Consider the following 20057-nt stretch of genomic DNA (forward strand, 5'->3'; position numbering starts at 1 on the left):
CACATTTAATGCAAATGTCACTTAAATATAAACAAATGCGAATCATTGTTAAATACAGGTTAATGACACTTTTCTACTATTACCCTACTAAGTATTCCGCGTGGCTCAGTTGGTAGAGCATGGCGCTTGCAACGCCAGGGTTGTGGGTTCATTCCCCACGGGGGGACCAGGATGAATATGTATGAACTTTCCAATTTGTAAGTCGCTCTGGATAAGAGCGTCTGCTAAATGACTTAAATGTAAAATGTAAATGTATTCCCTACAATACTTGTACTGCAGCAGCCAGAATAGTTTTTGCTCTATAAGCCAATATGTATTCCATCACAAGAGGTTGGTGGCACTTTAATTGGGGAGGACGGGTTCGTGGTAATGGCTGGAGTGGAATAAGTGGAATGGTATCAAATAGATCAAACACATGGTTTTATGCCATTCAATTGGCTCCGTTCCAGACATTATTATGAGCGGTCTTCCCCTCAGCAGCCTCTACTGTATACAGTGATTCACAATGAGGACATTTGTCTGACTTTGTGACATGTTTTAAAACCCACATTTTATGCAAATGTAACTTAAATATGAGCAAATATGAATCATTGGTTTATGTTTAGACAAATATGTGTCATATATCATGAATAAATACAAGTTATTGACAATTCTACTATTAAGTGGGGGACTTTTATTTGGAAAAATTCCGTGACCCGGAAAAACTGTTTAACTATTGCTAACGAAACGCGGATATTTTTTTTGACAGCCTATCGATGAATAATACACAATTTCACACAAAACATCGAAAACACACTGACCGTTGCATTGATGTCGTTTAACACCTAGTAGCCGTAATCGCAAAGGTAAGCCATTTGATCAGACTTGCTAATACGATAGCTAACGTTACCTCACAACAGCCATTTCTTTGCAATCAACGGTGTTGGCAAGCTAACAGTAACGTTATCAGTAGCCTTTTAATCACATTCATAGAATGTTTGATAATGTCTGATGTTAGCTTGCTCGCTAGTTAGCTAGCACACGCTTGTCAGCTTTCAACGCAAGTTTAGATATGGAAAATATGATGCAGTTCGTCAGCTATCAGTACGTTAGTTACTAACTAGCTAGGTTAGTAACAGCTAGCTAACGAACATGGATAACTAACCGTTTCTTTGCTAGTTGGCTAACTAACCACCTAGATAGTTGGCTAGCAAACCAACTAGCTAATCATCCGGCTAGCTAACCACCCGGCTAACCGGCTAGCTAACCACCCGGCTAGTACTGCATTGCTGGACGAAAGCAAAACGGACAATACGGTACCGTTAGCAGCTGTCGATGCAGATTTATTCTAAAATCAACAAAGCGTTTGCTAGATGGCAAACTAACCGTGTGGTCCTTCGCGATTTCCAACCAACTAGCTAGCCAACTACTGTTAGTGTAGAGTTTCCGCAGTAGTGGGACGTGTATGTAGTTGGTCCCATGAATTACCGATTGTGTGGAATGCAACTCGAGTCATTCCTGCCTGCATGGCCACCGGCACTGCTAGACACTGGTTGCTTATATGGCTGATGTTTAACTTAGCCGGCTAATTCACGGGTTGTCCTCAGTTAACTACCTAGTACAAACATTTTTTGGTATAGTGTGTATTTTTTAAATGTATTCTCAAGTCCGTTTCATGTCTATTTTGGGCTCCATAAATAACCTTTCAAATGACAGCCCTTTAATTTGAGTGGAAACATAATTGCTGTTTTTGATGAGGGTGGCAATTGTATCCTCCAGCTGACTGGAAAGTTGTTGTTAGCTATGATGATTCTGTGACATTGATAGTGGCACTTTGACATACGGCAAGGACCAGAGCCATACATTTAGAATAAATACATAGCTCTGGCAAGGACAAGTTGCTCACAATAGGTAGACCTATCTGTCGTTGTTGAGTTATGGAGAACTTAGATAGTTGGATACAGTTACATCATCATCATACTGAATATGGTATCGCCATTGTTATGCAGGCTCATTTGCCATCTTGCAGGCAGTTTGCTTATCTGCCCCAAATAGCACAACAACCCCCATCTATGGACACATCTGATCAATATCTTTGTCCTGAAAACACACATTACCAACCGATCAATACATCCATCTCAACTGACGTTGGTCTATATGAGAGGAGCCCTGCTTTGGAGCCTTCATGTCCTGTCCTGATTCTGTTAACCCAGCTCAACTCTCCTCTGTTGGGGGAGAGGACAGGCTAATATTCCAGTGTGCCTGGAGCTGTGGAGCCAGACAGGCGAGGGTCACTGTCTGACAGCCCAAAACAGACTGGTGGGGACAGTCTGAGGACAAGCAAGGTGTTATTCAATATCAAAACATAAAATGTTGTTTTGAAAGACAGGGAGTGATAGGCTAGATGGATCCTGTAACTGATCCTGTAACTGGTGGGAAAACAGCCAGTGGGTTAGACAGGGTGTTATGTTGTCAGTAAAGTGATTGTTTAAAATCCCGGGTGTGGATCCAGGAATCAGTCAGGTTTGGCACGGTATGGGTGTCTCTCTCAGCTCCGATGACACAGATTAGAGTTGTAATCTGTTACGAATTGAGCCCAGTAATTATACATTACTTTGTCATCATGCTCCTGTCAATCATGTACCAGCCTGTCCAGCATCTTGGCTCCTGCTTTTTCTGTTTGTATGTCTGTCAACAAGTTTAAGTTTTTATATCTAACTGTTTTTCATCACTAATGTCCTCTCTGACCTCCAACAGGCTGGTTGCTGATACAGTAGGGGCCTGGTCTAGCTGTGGGTCTTGTGGTGAGACAGAGATCCACACCTCCTGCCCTACAGAAGGGTGTGTGTAGGAGCTGGGAGGGGGAAGCGACTAGAGGGGGGGCAGGTGCCATGCTCTAGGGTTGAGGTGGGGAAGAGGGGGACTCACAGGTCAGGGGTGGTGGCTGAGGTTGCAGAGGAGATGAAGTTGAAGCAGCGTGTGGTTGTACTGGTTGCCGTGCTACTCCTGTTGGGGCTTGCCAAACTTCTTCTGCTGAACGGAGGAGAGGAGTCCGCAGCCAGCCGACGAGACCTCAGAGCCTTCCGCAAGGTAGGGTTGTGTTTTTGTGTCAGTGTGTATTTATTGTAGCTGGTGCCTGCGTGTAGGCTATGAATGAACGTTTCTATCCATGTGTGTTATCAGATGGAGGCAGGCCTGTCTCTCTCCCGCGGTGCCCGTTTAACACACACTCTCCAGTCTCCATGGGAGGTGGCAGGCCAGTGGGTGGGCCCAAGGGAGGTGTACCCTGAGGAGACCCCCGAGCTGGCAGCCGTCCTCACCGCGCTGGGCACTGCAAGGGTGGAGCGAGCAGACGTGGGCTACAAGGGCACCCAGCTCAAAGCTCTACTAGTACTGGACGGGGGGCAGAAAGTGGTCTTTAAACCCAAGAGGTGAGAGCGAGAAAACACACATGCACACTCCATTCTTTGGTTCTGTGCTGCTGAACAGTCCTCAGGAACTGAGTGTCCTTGTTTCACTCTGACATCTGTCTGTTTGTTGTCTGGTTTTATGTAAGAATAGGCACTGTGCTTTTACTCTGGTTTATGTAAGAGGATAACTCTCTCATCACTCCCTCCCTCTCTTTCTAGGTATAGTAGAGACTATATGGTAGAAGGAGAGCCATATGCAGGTTATGACAGACACAATGCAGAGGTGGCAGCTTTTCACCTGGACAGGTACGCGCACACACACGTATCGGTCTTATGCATAAATATATACATTTTACATTTGGGATTGGTAATCTGGATACTGGTGTTGCTAGTTGTATCTGAGTGTCTGTCCTGTGTCTGTGCTGTAGGATCCTGGGCTTCAGGAGAGCACCCCTAGTGGTAGGGAGGTTTTTCAACCTGAGGACTGAGCTCAAACCTGTCGCCACGGACCAGCTACTCAGTACCTTTCTAATCCAGGGTGAGATGCTAGCACACACACACACAACAGGGCTCTGTTCGGTCCCACCCATAATATGTTTGTGTATAGGTATGCCACTCCTTAAACGTTGATAAGATAATGTTTTGTGTCTGGGTTCAAGCAGCAGTGGGCTGGACCTCTCTCTAAATGGAAATGGTTAACCTCTCTCTCTCTCTCTCTAGGTAATAATAGTTGTTTCTATGGGAAGTGTTACTACTGTAGAGAGAGTGAGCCGGCATGTGCGGAGGGAGAGAACATGGAGGGATCTTTAACTCTCTGGCTGCCAGATGTCTGGCCGCTCCAGAAACATAGACACCCCTGGGGACGCACTTACAGGGAGGGCAAACTGGCCAGGTGTGTGTATTAACTATTTGTCTATGTATATGTTAACTATGTGTGCTTGATTATTCATTGTGTGTGTGTGTGTGTGTGTGTGTGTGTGTGTGTGTGTGTGTGTGNTAAGAGGGCGTCAGGTAGCCTAGCGGTTAAGAGCGTTGGGCCAGTAACTGAAAGGTCGCTGGTTCAAATCCCCAAGTTGATTAGGTGAAAAATCTACCAATGTTTCTTATTGATCCTGTAAGTTGCTAAATTACAAAAATGTACTCTGCTTATACTTCTCTTTTAAACAGGAAAAGTAAAAAACGAAATGCTTTAACTGTGTGTAGGTGGGAGTATGATGAGAGCTACTGTGATGCGGTGAAGAAGATGCCTCCGTACGACGCCGGTCCCAGACTCCTGGACGTCATAGACACAGCCATCTTTGATTACCTCATCGGCAACGCAGACCGACATCATTATGAGAGTTTCCAAGACGATGGAGGAGCCAGCATGCTCATTCTGCTGGATAATGCAAAGAGGTGGAACACATACACACTCTACTTATTGTAGCTAATGTTAGCACATGAACGGTATAAACACATTTAGGAACTCTAGACATGACTAAGATGACCTCTCCTTCACCTCTCTCTGTCTCCATCTCTACATCACACACATCACTCCTCTTTTCTAGGGATGTAACGGTTCACCAAACCCATGGTTTGGTACGTATTGTGGTTACGGTTCGGTACAGCGAAAATTAATAATGGTCAACATTCACAATGTTCCCTGCATTGTCTCTTGTGACCGGATTGCTTTGATTGACTTCTCAAGTTTCCACTCTGATGCTGCATGTTGGTGGTGGGAATTAACCAGTTGTGAAGTCGTAATGCCAGTTGTATGCATTCATGTGATTTGAACTCGTTGAGAAACGCTGATTGGCTAATGTTCAACAAGCTGTGTCAACCATAAACTAAAAGTGCAGCGATCATGCTTGGAAACAGAGTTCAAAAACCACATTTAATAGTTTGCTTTTTATAAATAATGTTTTGTTAAATTTAACTGCTGAAAATGCTGTTATAGAGGCCATTTCCTAGGTAGGTGACAGAGGTAACCAAATGGGAGAAGTTGGTGCCCAGGATGATGGACAAGTTTCCCACTATTAATTACCAGTTTGAGAGCTGTTCAAGTGGATTTTTCCCAGTCATGGTAAATTCTCACTTGGTTACGAACGCACCATGACACTGCCTCCTTCAGTGCCAGATGCGCACTTGTGACTCTCATAAAGGGTGCATGTCTGTAGCATGGTACATCTCCCACTGTGGGGTAATGTGATGGGCTGTCACTGGTTGAAAACTTCCTGCTTTGTTTTGCTTATAAAGAGCGTAGGGCAGACCCCTTTGTTGACTGGTCGATTGTTTTTTATGGTTCCCAAGACCTGTCTGATTCATGCCTGTCACAGTGCACTAATCCATTGTGGAGGCTACAGGGATGGCACAGTCCATCACTCTAAGACATCTGATACTGACATTTTATATGGTTATATTATGTAAAAAATAATGGTGCAACACTAATAAATCTAGTATTATTTTATAACAAATGCACTTTCTCCCGCTTTGGGTATGGTCGCTGTCCGCGGTTCCAAAACAATCTTTAGTGAGCTGTAGAATTTGTGCCTTTCCCTATGTTGCTATCTACATAATAGCTAAATTAACCAGCATATTGGGATTGAGAACAACGCAGCGGAGGCGAGGAAACAGCCCTTGCTTTAAGCCCTATTCAGACGGGATTAGTTTTACTGGGGGAGATCGGGTAATGTAATTACGTGCACAAAACACCACATCTGTAATTTTAGTCCCGTCCGAATTTGTCAGTCATTTGTACATGGCTGGAGAGTAAAAATTCCAGACAGAATAACCTACTGTTTTTTGGCGAACTCCAAGGTCCTCTGATAATACTAGTCCCCGTGTGAATTGACATCCCTGTGTTTTGAGAGAAATGTCTGAGTTTGACAGGTGTTGCTTACGGTTTGAGCAAGAAAACAACTGATTTGAATAATTGAACGAAGTGCTGCGCATAGCCTATATATGAACGGCCTGTATCAACTTTCAAAGTGAATGCTTTTGTTCATTTGTTTTGTGCGTATTAATAGAATATTGCCAAATGCATCAGTAAAAAATATTGAGCCTATTTAATGTAACCCTTGCTGTTAATAGATCGCAAAGCAGCATACAACTGACCTAAATGTTTGGACATTATAAGTTAACTTTCACATCCATAGCCTTAAAACGCATCTCAAGTGCAAGGGCACTGTTTAGCTCACATCTGAAGACTGGGGGGCATTTAGGACGTCTACTGCGGATCGCTAAAATATACTAATGATTCTCTTAACACTTGCTCAATTCAAATATTATGGCGACACTATACCAAAGAGGTTTGGTATGGTTTTTGGGAACCAAGCTCGAGTTATCAGGGTAGCCCTGTTATCGCCTGGACTTGAAATATCTTCACGCCAAGAAAATAACCTCCAAACTTCTGTCAAATTAAATGGAAAAAACAAAGAATTACAGTTTGTAAAAAACTAATCCCATCCAAATCATCCTCTGGAATAACAGACATTCTGGGGTAGTAATTAACCAATCTAGTAATACTAGTCCCATGTGAATTGGGCTTTGCCTAATTGTCCCCAAAAAATAGAGGATAGAGCAAACAAACTTAAGTCTATAATCAACAGCCTAACTGTTAAATGTGCCTGGCTTTATAAAGCATCCAGATACAGTCAGTCAAAAGTTTGGACACACCTACTCATTCCAGGGTTTTTCTTTATTTTTACTATATTCACATTGTATAATAATAGGGAAGACATCAAAACTATGAAATAACACATATGGAATCATGTAGTAATGAAAAAAGTGTTAAAGAAATCTAAATATATTTGGAGATTCTTCAAAGTAGCCACCCTTTGCCTTGATGACAGCATTGCACACTTGTGGCGTGGTGACATACTGTTAACGTGATGGAGGATCCTCTAATTCTGGTTTATCGACTCCACCACTCGCCATCGTACAGAACTAGTTCCCGGCTGCGCCTCAAAACAGTTTGAAGTTCAGCAATTAAGAATTACATTTTGATTACAATGTGCGCATGGGCTCAAGTTGTTTTAACAGAATAGTCAGATTTACTTGAGGCATAGGCCTACAACGCAGGGTTCCCATGGCCTACAACGCAGCGTTCACATGGCCTGTAGGCCTAAAACACAGCGTTCACATGGCCTACACATGGCCTACAACGCCTATAGGCCTAGTGTTTTTGTTTTGTAAATAAACTCAGCGAAAAAAGAAGCGTCCCTTTTTCAGGACCCTGTCTTTCAAAGATAATTTGTAAAAATCCAAATAATTTCACAGATCTTCATTGTAAAGGGTTTAAACACTGTTTACCATGCTTGTTCAATGAACCATAAACAATAAATGAACATGCACCTGTGGAACGGTCGTTAAGACACTAACAGCTTACAGATGGTAGGCAATTAAGGTCACAGTTATGACAACTTAGGACACTAAAGAGGCCTTTCTACTGACTGAAAAACACCAAAAGAAAGATGCTCAGGGTCCCTGCTCATCTGCGTGAATGTGCCTTAGACATGCTGCAGGGAGGCATGAGGACTGCAGATGTGGCCAGGGCAATAAATTGCAATGTCCGTACTGTGACAGCACTACAGGGAGACAGGACGGACAGCTGATCGTCCTCGCAGTGGCAGACCACGTGTAACAACACCTGCACAGGATCGGTACATCCGAACATCACACCTGCGGGACAGGTACAGGATGGCAACAACAACAACTGCCCGAGTTACACCAGGAACGCACAATCCCTCCATCAGTGCTCAGACTGTCTGCAGTAGGCTGATAGAGGCTGGACTGAGGGCTTGTAGGCCTGTTGTAAGGCAGGTCCTCACAAGACATCACCAGCAACAACGTCACCTATGGGCACAAACCCACCGTTGCAGGACCAGACAGCACTGGCAAAAAGTGCTCTTCACTGACGAGTCGCGGTTTTGTCTCACCAGGGTTGATGGTCGGATTTGCGTTTATCGTCAAAGGAATGAGCATTACACCGAGGCCTGTACTCTGGAGCGGGATTGATTTGGAGGTGGAGGGTCCGTCATGGGCGGTGTGTCACAACATCATCAGACTGTGCTTGTTGTCATTGCAGGCAATCTCAACACTGTGCGTTACAGGGAAGACATCCTCCTCCCTCGTGTGGTACCCGTCCCGCAGGCTCATCCTGACATGACTCTCCAGCATGACAATGCCACCAACCATGCTGCTCGTTCTGTGCGTGATTTCCTGCAAGACAGGAATGTCAGTGTTCTGCCATGGCCAGCGAAGAGCCCGGCTCTCAATCCCATTGAGCACGTCTGGGACCTGTTGGATTGGAGGGTGAGGGCTAGGGCCATTTCCCCCCCAGAAATGTCCGGGAACTTGCAGGTGCGTTGGTGGAAGAGTGGGGTAACATCTCACAGCAAGAACTGGCAAATCTGGTGCAGTCCATGAGCTGTCTCTTATACACATCTAGAAGGGACACATTATTCCATTTCTGTTAGTCACATGTCTGTGGAACTTGTTCAGTTTGTCTGTAGTTGAATCTTATGTACATACAAATATTTACACATGTTAAGTTTGCTGAAAATAAAAGCAGTTGACAGTGAGAGGACCAAACGGTTCAGTATGAATGTGTACCATTACACCCCTACTCTTTTCCCTCTGATCCTGTAGATTAATCTGCTGAGCTTTGTGTGTCCTAGACTGTGTGTGTTATGACAATGTGTATGCAGGTGTTTAATAGGGATTTAATGATTTACCGATAAGGTGGGTTGGCGTATAACGTGAACGTCTATTAACCCAAAGGTTGCTTGTTCGCATCTCATCAGACAACTTTAGCAATTTAACTAATTAGCAACTTTTCAACTAGGAAAGGGGGATACCTAGTCAGTTGTCCAACTGAATCTATTCAACTGAAATGTGTCTTCCGCATTTAACCCAACCCCTCTGAATCAGAGAGGTGCTACTTACTACATTTGAGCTACTTTGCAACTACACTGAACAAAAATATAAACACAACATATAAAGTGTTCGTTTCATGAGCTGAAATAAAAGATGCCAGGAATGTTCCATACACACACAAAGCTTATTTCTCTCAAATTTTGTGCACAAATGTGTTTACATCTCTGTTAGTGAGCATTTCTCCTTTGCTAAGACAATCCATCCACCTGACAGGTGTGGCATATAAAGAAGCTGATTCAACAGCATGATCATTACGCAGGGGCACCTTGTGCTGGGGACAAATAAAGGCCACTCTAAAATGTGAAGTTTTGTCACACAACACAATGCCACAGATGTCTCAAGTTTTGAGGGAGCGTGCAATTGGTATGCCGACTGCAGTGATGTCCACCACAGCTGTTGCCAGATAATTGAATGTTAATTTCTCTACCATAAGCCGCCTCCGTTGTTTTATAGAATTTGTGAGTACGTCCAACCTGCCTCACAACCACAGACCACGTGTATGGCCTAGTGTTTGTGTGCTGTTTGCTGATTTCAACGTTGTGAACAGAGTGCCCCCATGGTGGAGGTGGGGTTATAGTATGGGCAGGCATAAGCTACGGACAATGAACACAATTGCATTTTTATCGATGGAAATTTGAATTCACAGAGAAACCGTGACGAGATCCTGAGGCCCATTGTCGTGCCATTCATCCGCCGCCATCACCTTTTGTTTCAGCATGATAATGCACGGCCCCATGTCGTAAGGATCTGTACACAATTCCTGGAAGCTGAAAATGTCCCAGTTCTTCCATGGCCTGCATACTCACCAGACATGTCACCCATTGAGCATATTTGGGATGCGCTGGATCGACACATATGACAGCGTGTTCCAGTTACCGCCAATATCCATAAACTTCTCACAACCGTTGAAGAGTGGGACAACATTGCACAGGCCACAATCAACAGCCTGATCAACTCTATGCGGATGAAATGTCGCGCTGCATGAGGAAAATGGTGGTCACAGCAGATACTGACTGTTTTTTTTTATCCACGCTCCTAACATTTTTTGCATATCTGTGTTCCCAGTCATGGGAAATCCATAGATTAGGGCCTAATGAATTTATTTAAATTGCCTGATTTCCTTATATGAACTCTAACTCAGTAAAATCTTTGAAATTGTTGCATGTTTTATTTTTTTCAGTGTATGTTCAGTGTATGCATGTTAGTTAACCCTTTAACCTAATTCCTAAACTTAACCCTAGCCCAGCTAACATTAGCCACCTAGCTAGAATTCATATGATAACAACATTAGTTTTGCAAATTTGTAACATTGTACATTTTGCTAATTTCTAATCGATTTGTAATTCATATCATAGGAAATGGGTGATGGACATCCAGATATTAATACATACCATACGAAACGTAACACATCATACTAAATGCAGTGTCTCAGATTTACTTAGAGAATAATATGAAATGTTCGAGATCAGGTTGGAGGTAGGCCTGTTCCTGATCTGACACATCTGCGCATCACCTTCAGCTTTCAAATGTTTGTAAAACGGCTTGTGCGATATTAGAGTTTATTAGTTGAGTGACAACCAATGTTATTTGCTTAGTTATTTTTTATAAAATGTCCAGTTAAATGTTTTACCGCAATAAAAGTAGCCTAAGCTACCGCTGGAGTAGAGTATTTGAGTGAGTTGAGCAGTCGGAAATCCCTCACGTATGAATTAAAAATTATTTAATTAACAGCCCATCTAATTTTGTGACTGTGCCATTTAGTATTGAAGTAGGCTTTAGTAAGAAGGTTCAACATGTTGTAGGCTATTAAACAAGGACCTGCCTGATTACAGTGCATTCAGAAAGTTTTTTTGACCCCTTTACTTTTTCCACATTTTGTTACGTTAAAGCCTTATTCTAAAATGGATAAAAAACTCATCTCAATCACACAATGCCTCATAATGACAAAGCAAAAACAGGTTTTAAAAATGTTTGCAGATTTAAAAATTTAAAAAACTTTTTACACAAGTATTCAGACCCTTTGCTAGCTCAGGTGTGTCCTGTTTCTGTTGATCATCCTTGATGTTTCTGCAACTTGATTGGAGTTCACCTGTGGTATATTCAATTGATTGGACATGATTTGGAAAGGCACACACCTGTCTACATAAGGTCCCACAGTTAACATTGCATGTCATAGCAAAAACCAAGCCATGAGATCGAAGGAATTGGCCGTAGAGCTCCGAGACAGGATTGTGTTGAGGCACAGATGGGGCAGGGTACCAAAACATGTCTTCAGTATTGAAGGTCCACAAGAACACCGTTGCCCTCCATCATTCTTAAATGGAAGAAGTTTGGAACAATCAAGACTCTTCCTAGCGCTGGCCTCCCAGGCAAACTGAGCAATCAGGGTAGAAAGGCCTTGGTCAGAGAGGTGAGCAAGAACCCAATGGTCACTCTGACAGAGCTCCAGAGTTCCTCTGTGGAGATGGAAGAACCTTCCAGAAGGACAACCATCTCTGCAGCACTCCACCNCAAGAACCCAATGGTCACTCTGACAGAGCTCCAGAGTTCCTCTGTGGAGATGGAAGAACCTTCCAGAAGGACAACCATCTCTGCAGCACTCCACCAATCAGGCCTTTGTGGTAGAGTGGCCAGATGAAAGCCACTCCTCAGTAAAAGGCACATGACAGCCCGCTTGGAGTTTGCCAAAAGGCACCTAAAGGACTCTGACCATGAGAAACAAGATTATCTGGTCTGATGAAACCAAGATTGAACTCTTTGGCCTGAATGCTAAGCGTCACGTCTGGAGGAAACCTGACACCATCCCCATGGTCAAGCATGGTGGTGGCAGTATCATGCTGTGGGGATGTTTTTCAGTGGCAGGGACTGGGAGACTAGTCAGGATCGAGGGAAAGATGAAAAGGAGCAAAGTACAGAGATCCTTTGTGAAAACCTGCTCAGGACATCAGACTGGGGGCGAAGATTCACCTTCCAACAGGACAGCGACCCGAAGCACACAGCCGAGACAATGGAGTGGCGTTGGGACAAGTCTCTGAATGTCCTTGAGTGGCCCAGCCAGAGCTCGGACTTGAACCCGATCGAACATCTCCAGAGAGACCTGAAAATAGCTGTGCAACGATGCTCCCCATCCAACCTGACAGAACTTGCAAGGATCTGCAGAAAAGAATGGGAGAAACTTCCCAAATACATGTGTGCCAAGCTTGTAGCGTCATACCCAAGAAGACTTGAGGCTATAATCACTGCCAACGGTGCTTCAACAAAAAAACAGAGTAAAGGGTCTGAATACTTAGTTGAAGTCAGAAGTTTACATACACTTTAGGTTGGAGTCATTAAACCTAGTTTTTCAACCACTCCACAAATTTCTTGTTAACAAACTATAGTTTTGGCAAGTCTGTTAAGGCATCTACTTTGTGCATGACACAAGTCATTTTTCCAACAATTGTTTACAGACAGATTATTTCACTTATAATTCACTGTATCACAATTCCAGTGGGTCAGAAGTTTACATACACTAAGTTGACTGTGCCTTTAAACAGCTTGGAAAATTCCAGAAAAGGATGTCATGGCTTTAGAAGCTTCTGATAGGCTTATTGACATAATTTAAGTCAATTGGAGGTGGATGTATTTCAAGACCTACCTTCAAACTCAGTGCCTATTTGCTTGACATCATGGGAAAATCAAAAGAAATCAGCCATTTAAACTCAGTTTTTTCACAATTTCTGACAAATTCCCTGTCTTAGGTCAGTTAGGATCACCACTTTATTGTAAGAATGTGAAATAATAATAGTAGAATAATAGTAGAGAGAGTGATTTATTTCAGCTTGTATTTCTTTCATCACATTCCCAGTGGGTCAGAAGTTTGCATACACTCAATTAGTATTTGGTAGCATTGCCTTTAAATTGTTTAATGTGGGTCAAACTTTTCAGGTAGCCTTCCACAAGCTTCCCACAATAAGTTGGGTGAATTTTGGCCCATTCCTCCTGACAGAGCTGGTGTTACTGAGTCAGGTTTGTAGGCCTTCTTGCTCGCACATGCTTTTTCAGTTCTGCCCACAAATGTTCTATAGGATTGAGGTCAGGGCTTTGTGATGGCCACTCCAATACCTTGACTTTGTTGTCCTTAAGCCATTTTGTCACAACTTTGGAAGTATGCTTGGGGTCATTGTCCATTTGAAGACCCATTGCGACAGCTTTAACTTTCCTGACTGATGTCTTGAGATGTTCTTCAATATATCCACACAATTTCCCTTATGATGCATCTATTTTGGGAAATGCACCAGCCCCTCCTGCAACAAAGCACCCTACACATGATGCTGCCATCCCCGTGCTTCACAGTTGGTATGGTGTTCTTCGGGTTGCAAGCCTCCCCCTTTTTTTCTCCAAACATAACGATGGTCATTATGGCCAAACATTCTATTTTGATTTCATCAGACCAGAGGACATTTCTTCCAAAAAAAGTACGATCTTTGTCCCATGTGCAGTTGCAACCTGGAGTCTGGCTTTTTTATTGGCGGTTTTGGAGCAGTGGCTTCTTCCTTGCTGAGAGCGCCTTTCATTTGTTTAGTCGATATAGGACTCGTTTTACTGTACATATAATACTTTTACCTGTTTCCTCCAGCTCTTCACAAGGTCCTTTGCTGTTCTGGGATTGATTTGCACTTTTCGCACCCAAGTGCGTTCATCTTCTAGGAGACAGAACGTGTCTCCTTCCTGAGCGGATTATAATGGCTGCATGGTCCATGGTGTATGTATACTTGCGTACTATTGTTTTTCAGATGAACTGTTGGTACTTTCAGGCTACTTGGAAATTGCTCCCAGGATGAACCAGACTTGTGGAGGTTTTTTCTGAGGTCTCTTGGCAGAATTTCTTTTGATTTTCCCATGATGTCAAGCAAAGAGGCACTGGAGTATTGAGGTAGCTTGGAAATACATCCACAGGTACACCTCCAATTGACTCAAATGATGTCAATTAGCCTATCAGAAGCTTCTAAAGCCTTGGCATAATTTTCTGGAATTTTCCAAGCTGTTTAAAGGCACAGTCAACTTAGTGTATGTAAACTTCTGGCCCACTGGAATTGTGATACAGTGAAATAATCTGTCTGTTAACAATTGTTGGAAAAATGACCTGTCATGCACAAAGTAGATGTCCTAACCGACTTGCCAAAACTACAGTTTGTTAACAAGAAATTTGTGGAGTGGTTGAAAAACAAGTTTTAATGACTTCAACCTAAGTGTATGTAAACTTCCGACTTCAACCCTATGTCTCAAAGTTTCACTTTCTATAACTTCTCTTTGCTCTGGTCGACATGAGCCTGCAACTCATCTCTCCAGCGATGCACTTTATAATTTATTTCCTTGTAGAATCATAGCCGTGCGGGTTCTGGAGGATCTGCAGCAGCCCTGATCAATTGAAATCGTTATGTTCTAATTCTCTGAGTAAAAATACTCAGACACTATGAGATCTTAACCAAGTTTATTCTTCCCAGAGGATCAATACAGTTGCATTAGACAACATGTTTTCACCAACACAAGTGTATATATTTATACTCCAATTTAGATGCACTCCTTCTCTAGCCCTTACATCTTTTATGGTTCAACAGGAAGACGAAGTGATAGGGTAATAAACCATTCCTTCTCCCTTAAGCTGACCTGAGCTCAACCCCCTTGATGCCTAATCCAAAGCTCTCTCTCCTTATCAATGCCTGCCACGTGATCGCTTCCTGGCACTCAATATTTCAATAGGATACCTGATATGTAAACGTTATAGATTACCCTCTCCCTCAGTGACATGAATAAATATATTTCATGTTCTCAGAACCAAACAAAATACATTTGCCAATGTTATAGAATTACTGCTGTCTGTGTAACAGAATAGCTTCCGTCCCTCTCCTCGCCCCTACCTGGGCTCGAACCAGGAACACATCGACAACAGCCACCCTCGAAGCATCGTTACCCATCGCTCCTCAAAAGCCGCGGCCCATGCAGAGCAAGGGGAACAACTACTCCAAGTCTCAGAGCGAGGGACGTCACCGATTGAAACGCTATTAGCGCGCACCCCACTAACTAGCTAGCCATTTCACATCGGTTACACTCACCCCCCTTTTGACCTCCTCCTTTTCCGCAGCAACCAGTGATCCGGGTCAACAGCATCAATGTAACAGTATATCTTCCTTCCCTCTCCTCGCCCCTACCTGGGCTCGAACCAGGGACCCTCTGCACACATCGACAACAGCCACCCTCGAAGCATCGTTACCCATCGCTCCACAAAAGCCGCGGCTCTTGCAGAGCAAGGGATACAACTACTTCAAGGTCTCAGAGTGAGTGACGTCACCGATTGAAACGCTATTAGCGTGCACCCCGCTAACTAGCTAGCCATTTCACATTGGTTACATCTGTTCGTAAAGAAATGTAATTATTCAGAATAGCCTACTACACCATGAAAATGCCCAATAACAAGGCATAGCCTACCAACCTAGCCTACAGTTGGGAACGTGCTGCAAATCTGTCAGTGAACAGCATGCAGACAACAAACCTTTCCCAATATTTCAAATACTATCGTGGAAATCACAGGTTGGAAAGTAAATGGCTCCTGCAGAAAAGAGAAGACTATAATTTATCTGTTGTAGGCTACCAAAATATCTCATCAACTTCCAAATATTGTTTTACAAAGTAAAACAGATAGGCTTTTGGCATCACCGGCGAGTGAGCTGCGCATCATTTGGGGAATCAGTGAAACTGGAAAGCATTTTTAGGACAATCATTTCCTCCTCATAGTGTACCCTGCTGTATGTCTCCACACACCTAGGCCAAGGATATTGATGGATTCAAGACAAGGTCGTTTTTATCGATCTCAGTTTGTCAGTGTCAATTCGATCATTTGTGTGGTATTAAAGATTCTATCAAAGTCTCCAGTCATGTAAATTGACAGAGAATTGCATGAAATGGGTTTATAAAAGGCCACATTTTTCATGGTCTGTAGGGTACTAACATTCCCCCCATGTGTGCAACTTCTGTAAGCGCTTCTACTCTACTACTCTCTGCCACTACGCAAATGTGATGATATGCATGCAATGCTTTTTTTAATGTGTTCTGGTACCTCAGAGCTCCCCAGGTCACCCCTCTCGCGCCCACTTTTTGTTCCTGCACCTCCCGATTTACTAATTAAGCACTTGTTAAATTGATAATTTATTAACAAATACAGCAATCACTTTTGCTACGCACTGCATGGTCAACGCGGGAGAAGAAGAGAAGCTCACTGTGTCAAAATTTCCAAACAGTCTACCATTAGATTTGAGACTGGGATGAAATCCAAAGTTGCGCTATATATTAATCGTCTATGTCATAGCTAATTGTTAAAGATAAATATGTATACATTACTAGCTCTAACACATTTCATCTGCAAAAATGACAAATGAATTAGTGGTTGATGGTGATATCAACAAAAAAAAAATTAAATGGGTGGAGGGGTGGATAAAAAGCTAACTTTGTCCCCCCCTAACTGAAAGTGGGGTGGTAGATGCCCAGTTTCCCTTATGGCTCAGCTCAGGTGCCTACATATAACATAGACATATACATAATTTACACACACACAGAAGTCCAGCTCAGAGAGGCCCAGCTCATAAGGTTCATCAGCAGCAGATTTTAATTTAGAATGGAAAATGAATGTGTTTATGCAACAAATGCATTGAATTGCATTGAACTGAATCGCATTGATTCGTTCCTCTAATCAAACCAAATCTTACTGACTCATTTCAAACCAAAATGTATCGTTCCTGTACCGGAGCCCATGTATTCAGATACTTATCGAATTGTCTTGAAAGGGAGAGATGCACATCCATAGTGTCTAACCAATCTTACTGTGTTTTTTTCTTGTTTTGTAGTTTTGGGAATGCAGCTCTGGATGAAAGAAGCATTTTGGCCTCTCTGTATCAATGTTGCATGTGAGTTTACACACACACACACACACACACACACACACACACACACACTGAAAATACCAACATTTGTCAGTAATCACAACCCATTTCTCTTTTCTGCAGTGTGTTTATGAGCTGTTTTTTTTTTCTCCATATCTTTACATTCTTACACCTCTCTCCCGCCATCTGTCAGGGTGCGTATGTCTACGTGGAACAGGTTGAACCTGCTGAGGGCAGGGGCTCTGAGTTCAGCCATGAGGCAGGCCCTGACCTTTGACCCCATCAACCCCGTCCTGGCCGAGCCCCACCTGGCTGCCCTGGACAGACGGCTGTCTGGTATCATAGCAACCATCCGGCAGTGTGTGGAGTCACAGGGCCCTGACAACACACTGATAGAGGACCGCATGAACCTGCCACACTCCTAAAGGAGGACAGGAGAGAGGGATGGAGGAGAGGAGAGACCTGTCCCATCCCGAGACGAGGACAGGAGAAAGAGGGATGGAGGAAAGGAGTAGAGACCTGTCCAATCCCTTGTGGAGGACAAGAGAGAGGGATAGATAGATGGAGGAGAGACGAGGGAAAGGAGAAGCTGTCTCACCCAGAGATCGAGAGAGAGGGTTGAGCCATGGTAGGAGGAGCTGGATGATAAACCCCCTCCCACACTCCCCCTCCTCCTCTCAGGGCCTCCCAGAATGGGACAGGAAATGACTCCAGCAGCAGGAAGTGGTTTCCTCTACAAACTGTTTCCCTCCACACTAGAACACTTGAACCTAATGGGATCTATATCTGAGGAACTGTATCCCCAATGTCTCTCCTCTGCCTTCCGCACACACACACACCTCGTGCCAAACCCTCCTCTCTTGTCCAGTAATAACAAGGGAACCAAAGCCATAGGACTCAACCCAGCGACACTCAGGATAGCAGGGGTCGCTCACACAGCCATAGCACCCCACTCCATGTGGACACAACACTCCCAGCGAAATCCACTGGACAGACAGTGGAGAGGGAAACTGGTTAATTGACCAAGGGGAATTTTGTGGTCAGTCTGATTGTGACTGACAAACAGACGTGTCTGTGTCCGAAATGACACCGTATTTCCTATATAGTGCATAAGGCTCTCGCCAAAAGTAGTGCACTGTATAGGGAGGGAATTGTGTGCAATTTCAGAATCTGCCAACTGACTATGGGTGTGTCTCAAATGCTGCTCTATTCAAAATATATTGCACTAGTTTTGGCCCCAGTTTCTCAGACCTTATTTCTGAATTAAAAGCACTTTCATTAGAGATTGTTCATTAAGCATGCTTTTTTAGTCCAGGATTAGACTTGATCTGGGTCTAAGAAACTGGCCTATGCGGTTTTAAAGGTTGGCTACATACTCTAGGGCTTTAGTCAAGACTAGTACACTATTTTGGGAATAGGGTATCCTTTGAGACATTACCAGTGTGTACATAACTAACTGTTGAATAGCATTACTGAGGGAGTATAATTATGAAAATTGTAATATTAAATTAACCTAATGTCGTGTCTGAATGTGTGTGCCTGAATGTGTGTGCATGAGTGTCCCGCAAACTATATATTATGCATTTGTCCATCACTAAGAATAGAATTGTTGGCAGATTGCCTTAAATTCTGAGATGTTGTAAAGATTTGTCCTTTTGTATTGGTGAGGTTGAGGTGAGAGAATGTCAACATACCAATAATTAGAAAAATCTTAAAAACCATGCATATGCAACAAATTATATATTATATATAATTATTCTAAAAAAATTATATATAATTGAGGAGTCTCCTCAAGGAGTCGGTCACCCAAAAAAACGTCCCGCAATCAGTTTTTGGTCAAAAAATACTAAAATCACCAGGAATCCTGCAAAAATATTGTGTAATTTGGAAAATCTGTTCCCAAATATTCTGACAAATGAAAAGAGATGTTATCGTGTCAATCTAATCAAGGTATGACATTATTTTCAAATTCAATCTCTTTGAGCTTAGTTGTGGTTAATTTGCAGTGTTCATTATTATGTTCTGCCCCCCCGACCATCTGCTCCAACAAAAATCATCCGGCAGCTGTATCTAGTTGCCTAAACCTGGTGTAGGGGGTATCATACTGTAGTTGAGTATGCTACTGACGATTTAAAGAGAGAATTTGGGACAGGGAGGGGGAAGATGGGAAGTTTGGGGCTGTATAGGTATGTAATGTTTTCAACATTAAAAAGTATTTTTTAAATATTCTGTATTTCAGTGTTCTGTATAAAAACAAAAACAAGTAATGGCTCCTATTCAATTGGCTTTTCTTGAAAAGGTGGTTTATACAGATGTAGGATATTCATTTTATCGCACTTGTTCCTGAGAATTTTCCTGCATTGCAGGAAATGCAGATGAGATTCATGATTTACTGAAAACCTGCACTTTTCATGTAGCTCAATTTTACTGGTCAAATTAAGAGCTTACATCTATCTGTACATGCTTTTGTATAGATGCTCCTATATAGAGGGTCTAAAGATGCTCAAACTATCAAATGTTACTCTTTCTATTTGCAACAACTTATAGTTTTACTGTTCCTCCCTTTAGAGGGAGCCAGATCACTACAGTAGAAACCTCTAGATACAGACATGCCAGACAGGACAACCGATGCCACCACTTTTCCTCTACTATCTTGCACAAACAGCCTGAGGTCATCTGTGGCATAGCCTGGTGGTAACAGATTAAAAGCGAGAGATACATTTATAATCACAGATGTATGGCTAGAGGATAGAAAACAGTATGAAAGGCTGTGTGGGATGACTGGTGGTGGTAGCCTCATGACCTATAGTTTCTAATCAGACTGATCTCTGGAAGT

General features: G+C 43.0%; 1 protein-coding gene across 3 annotated transcripts; it reads left to right on the forward strand.

The window, feature by feature from the left end:
* The first annotated feature begins 681 nt into the window (after positions 1–681).
* LOC111975754 (glycosaminoglycan xylosylkinase-like) lies at positions 682–19445 on the forward strand. 3 transcript variants are annotated; one of them, XM_070447613.1, is made up of 10 exons: positions 682–845; positions 2737–3069; positions 3163–3410; positions 3609–3695; positions 3818–3927; positions 4110–4281; positions 4593–4784; positions 15512–15622; positions 17186–17245; positions 17415–19445. In XM_070447613.1, the coding sequence occupies exons 2-10, from the start codon at positions 2941–2943 to the stop codon at positions 17644–17646; spliced, it is 1341 nt and encodes a 446-aa protein (XP_070303714.1). In that variant the 5' UTR covers positions 682–845; positions 2737–2940; the 3' UTR covers positions 17647–19445. The 3 variants fall into 3 exon arrangements, with proteins under 3 accessions (XP_070303714.1, XP_023860085.1, XP_023860084.1); XM_024004317.2 differs by lacking the exon at positions 15512–15622 and adding an exon at positions 4937–4967 and having other exon boundaries at positions 17415–17514; XM_024004316.2 differs by lacking the exon at positions 15512–15622 and having other exon boundaries at positions 683–845.
* The last annotated feature ends 612 nt before the right edge of the window (positions 19446–20057 follow it).

The sequence above is a fragment of the Salvelinus sp. IW2-2015 genome, linkage group LG16 (assembly GCF_002910315.2).
Source record: "Salvelinus sp. IW2-2015 linkage group LG16, ASM291031v2, whole genome shotgun sequence".
NCBI lineage: Eukaryota > Metazoa > Chordata > Actinopteri > Salmoniformes > Salmonidae > Salvelinus > Salvelinus sp. IW2-2015.

Coding starts and splice junctions, on each gene's coding strand:
- LOC111975754 (XM_070447613.1), top strand. CDS start 2,941: ATGAAGTTGAAGCAGCGTGTGGTTGTACTGGTTGCCGTGCTACTCCTG. Junction 3,411..3,608: donor GTGGTCTTTAAACCCAAGAG/GTGAGAGCGAGA, acceptor CTCTCTTTCTAG/GTATAGTAGAGACTATATGG. Junction 15,623..17,185: donor AACTACTTCAAGGTCTCAGA/GTGAGTGACGTC, acceptor CTTGTTTTGTAG/TTTTGGGAATGCAGCTCTGG.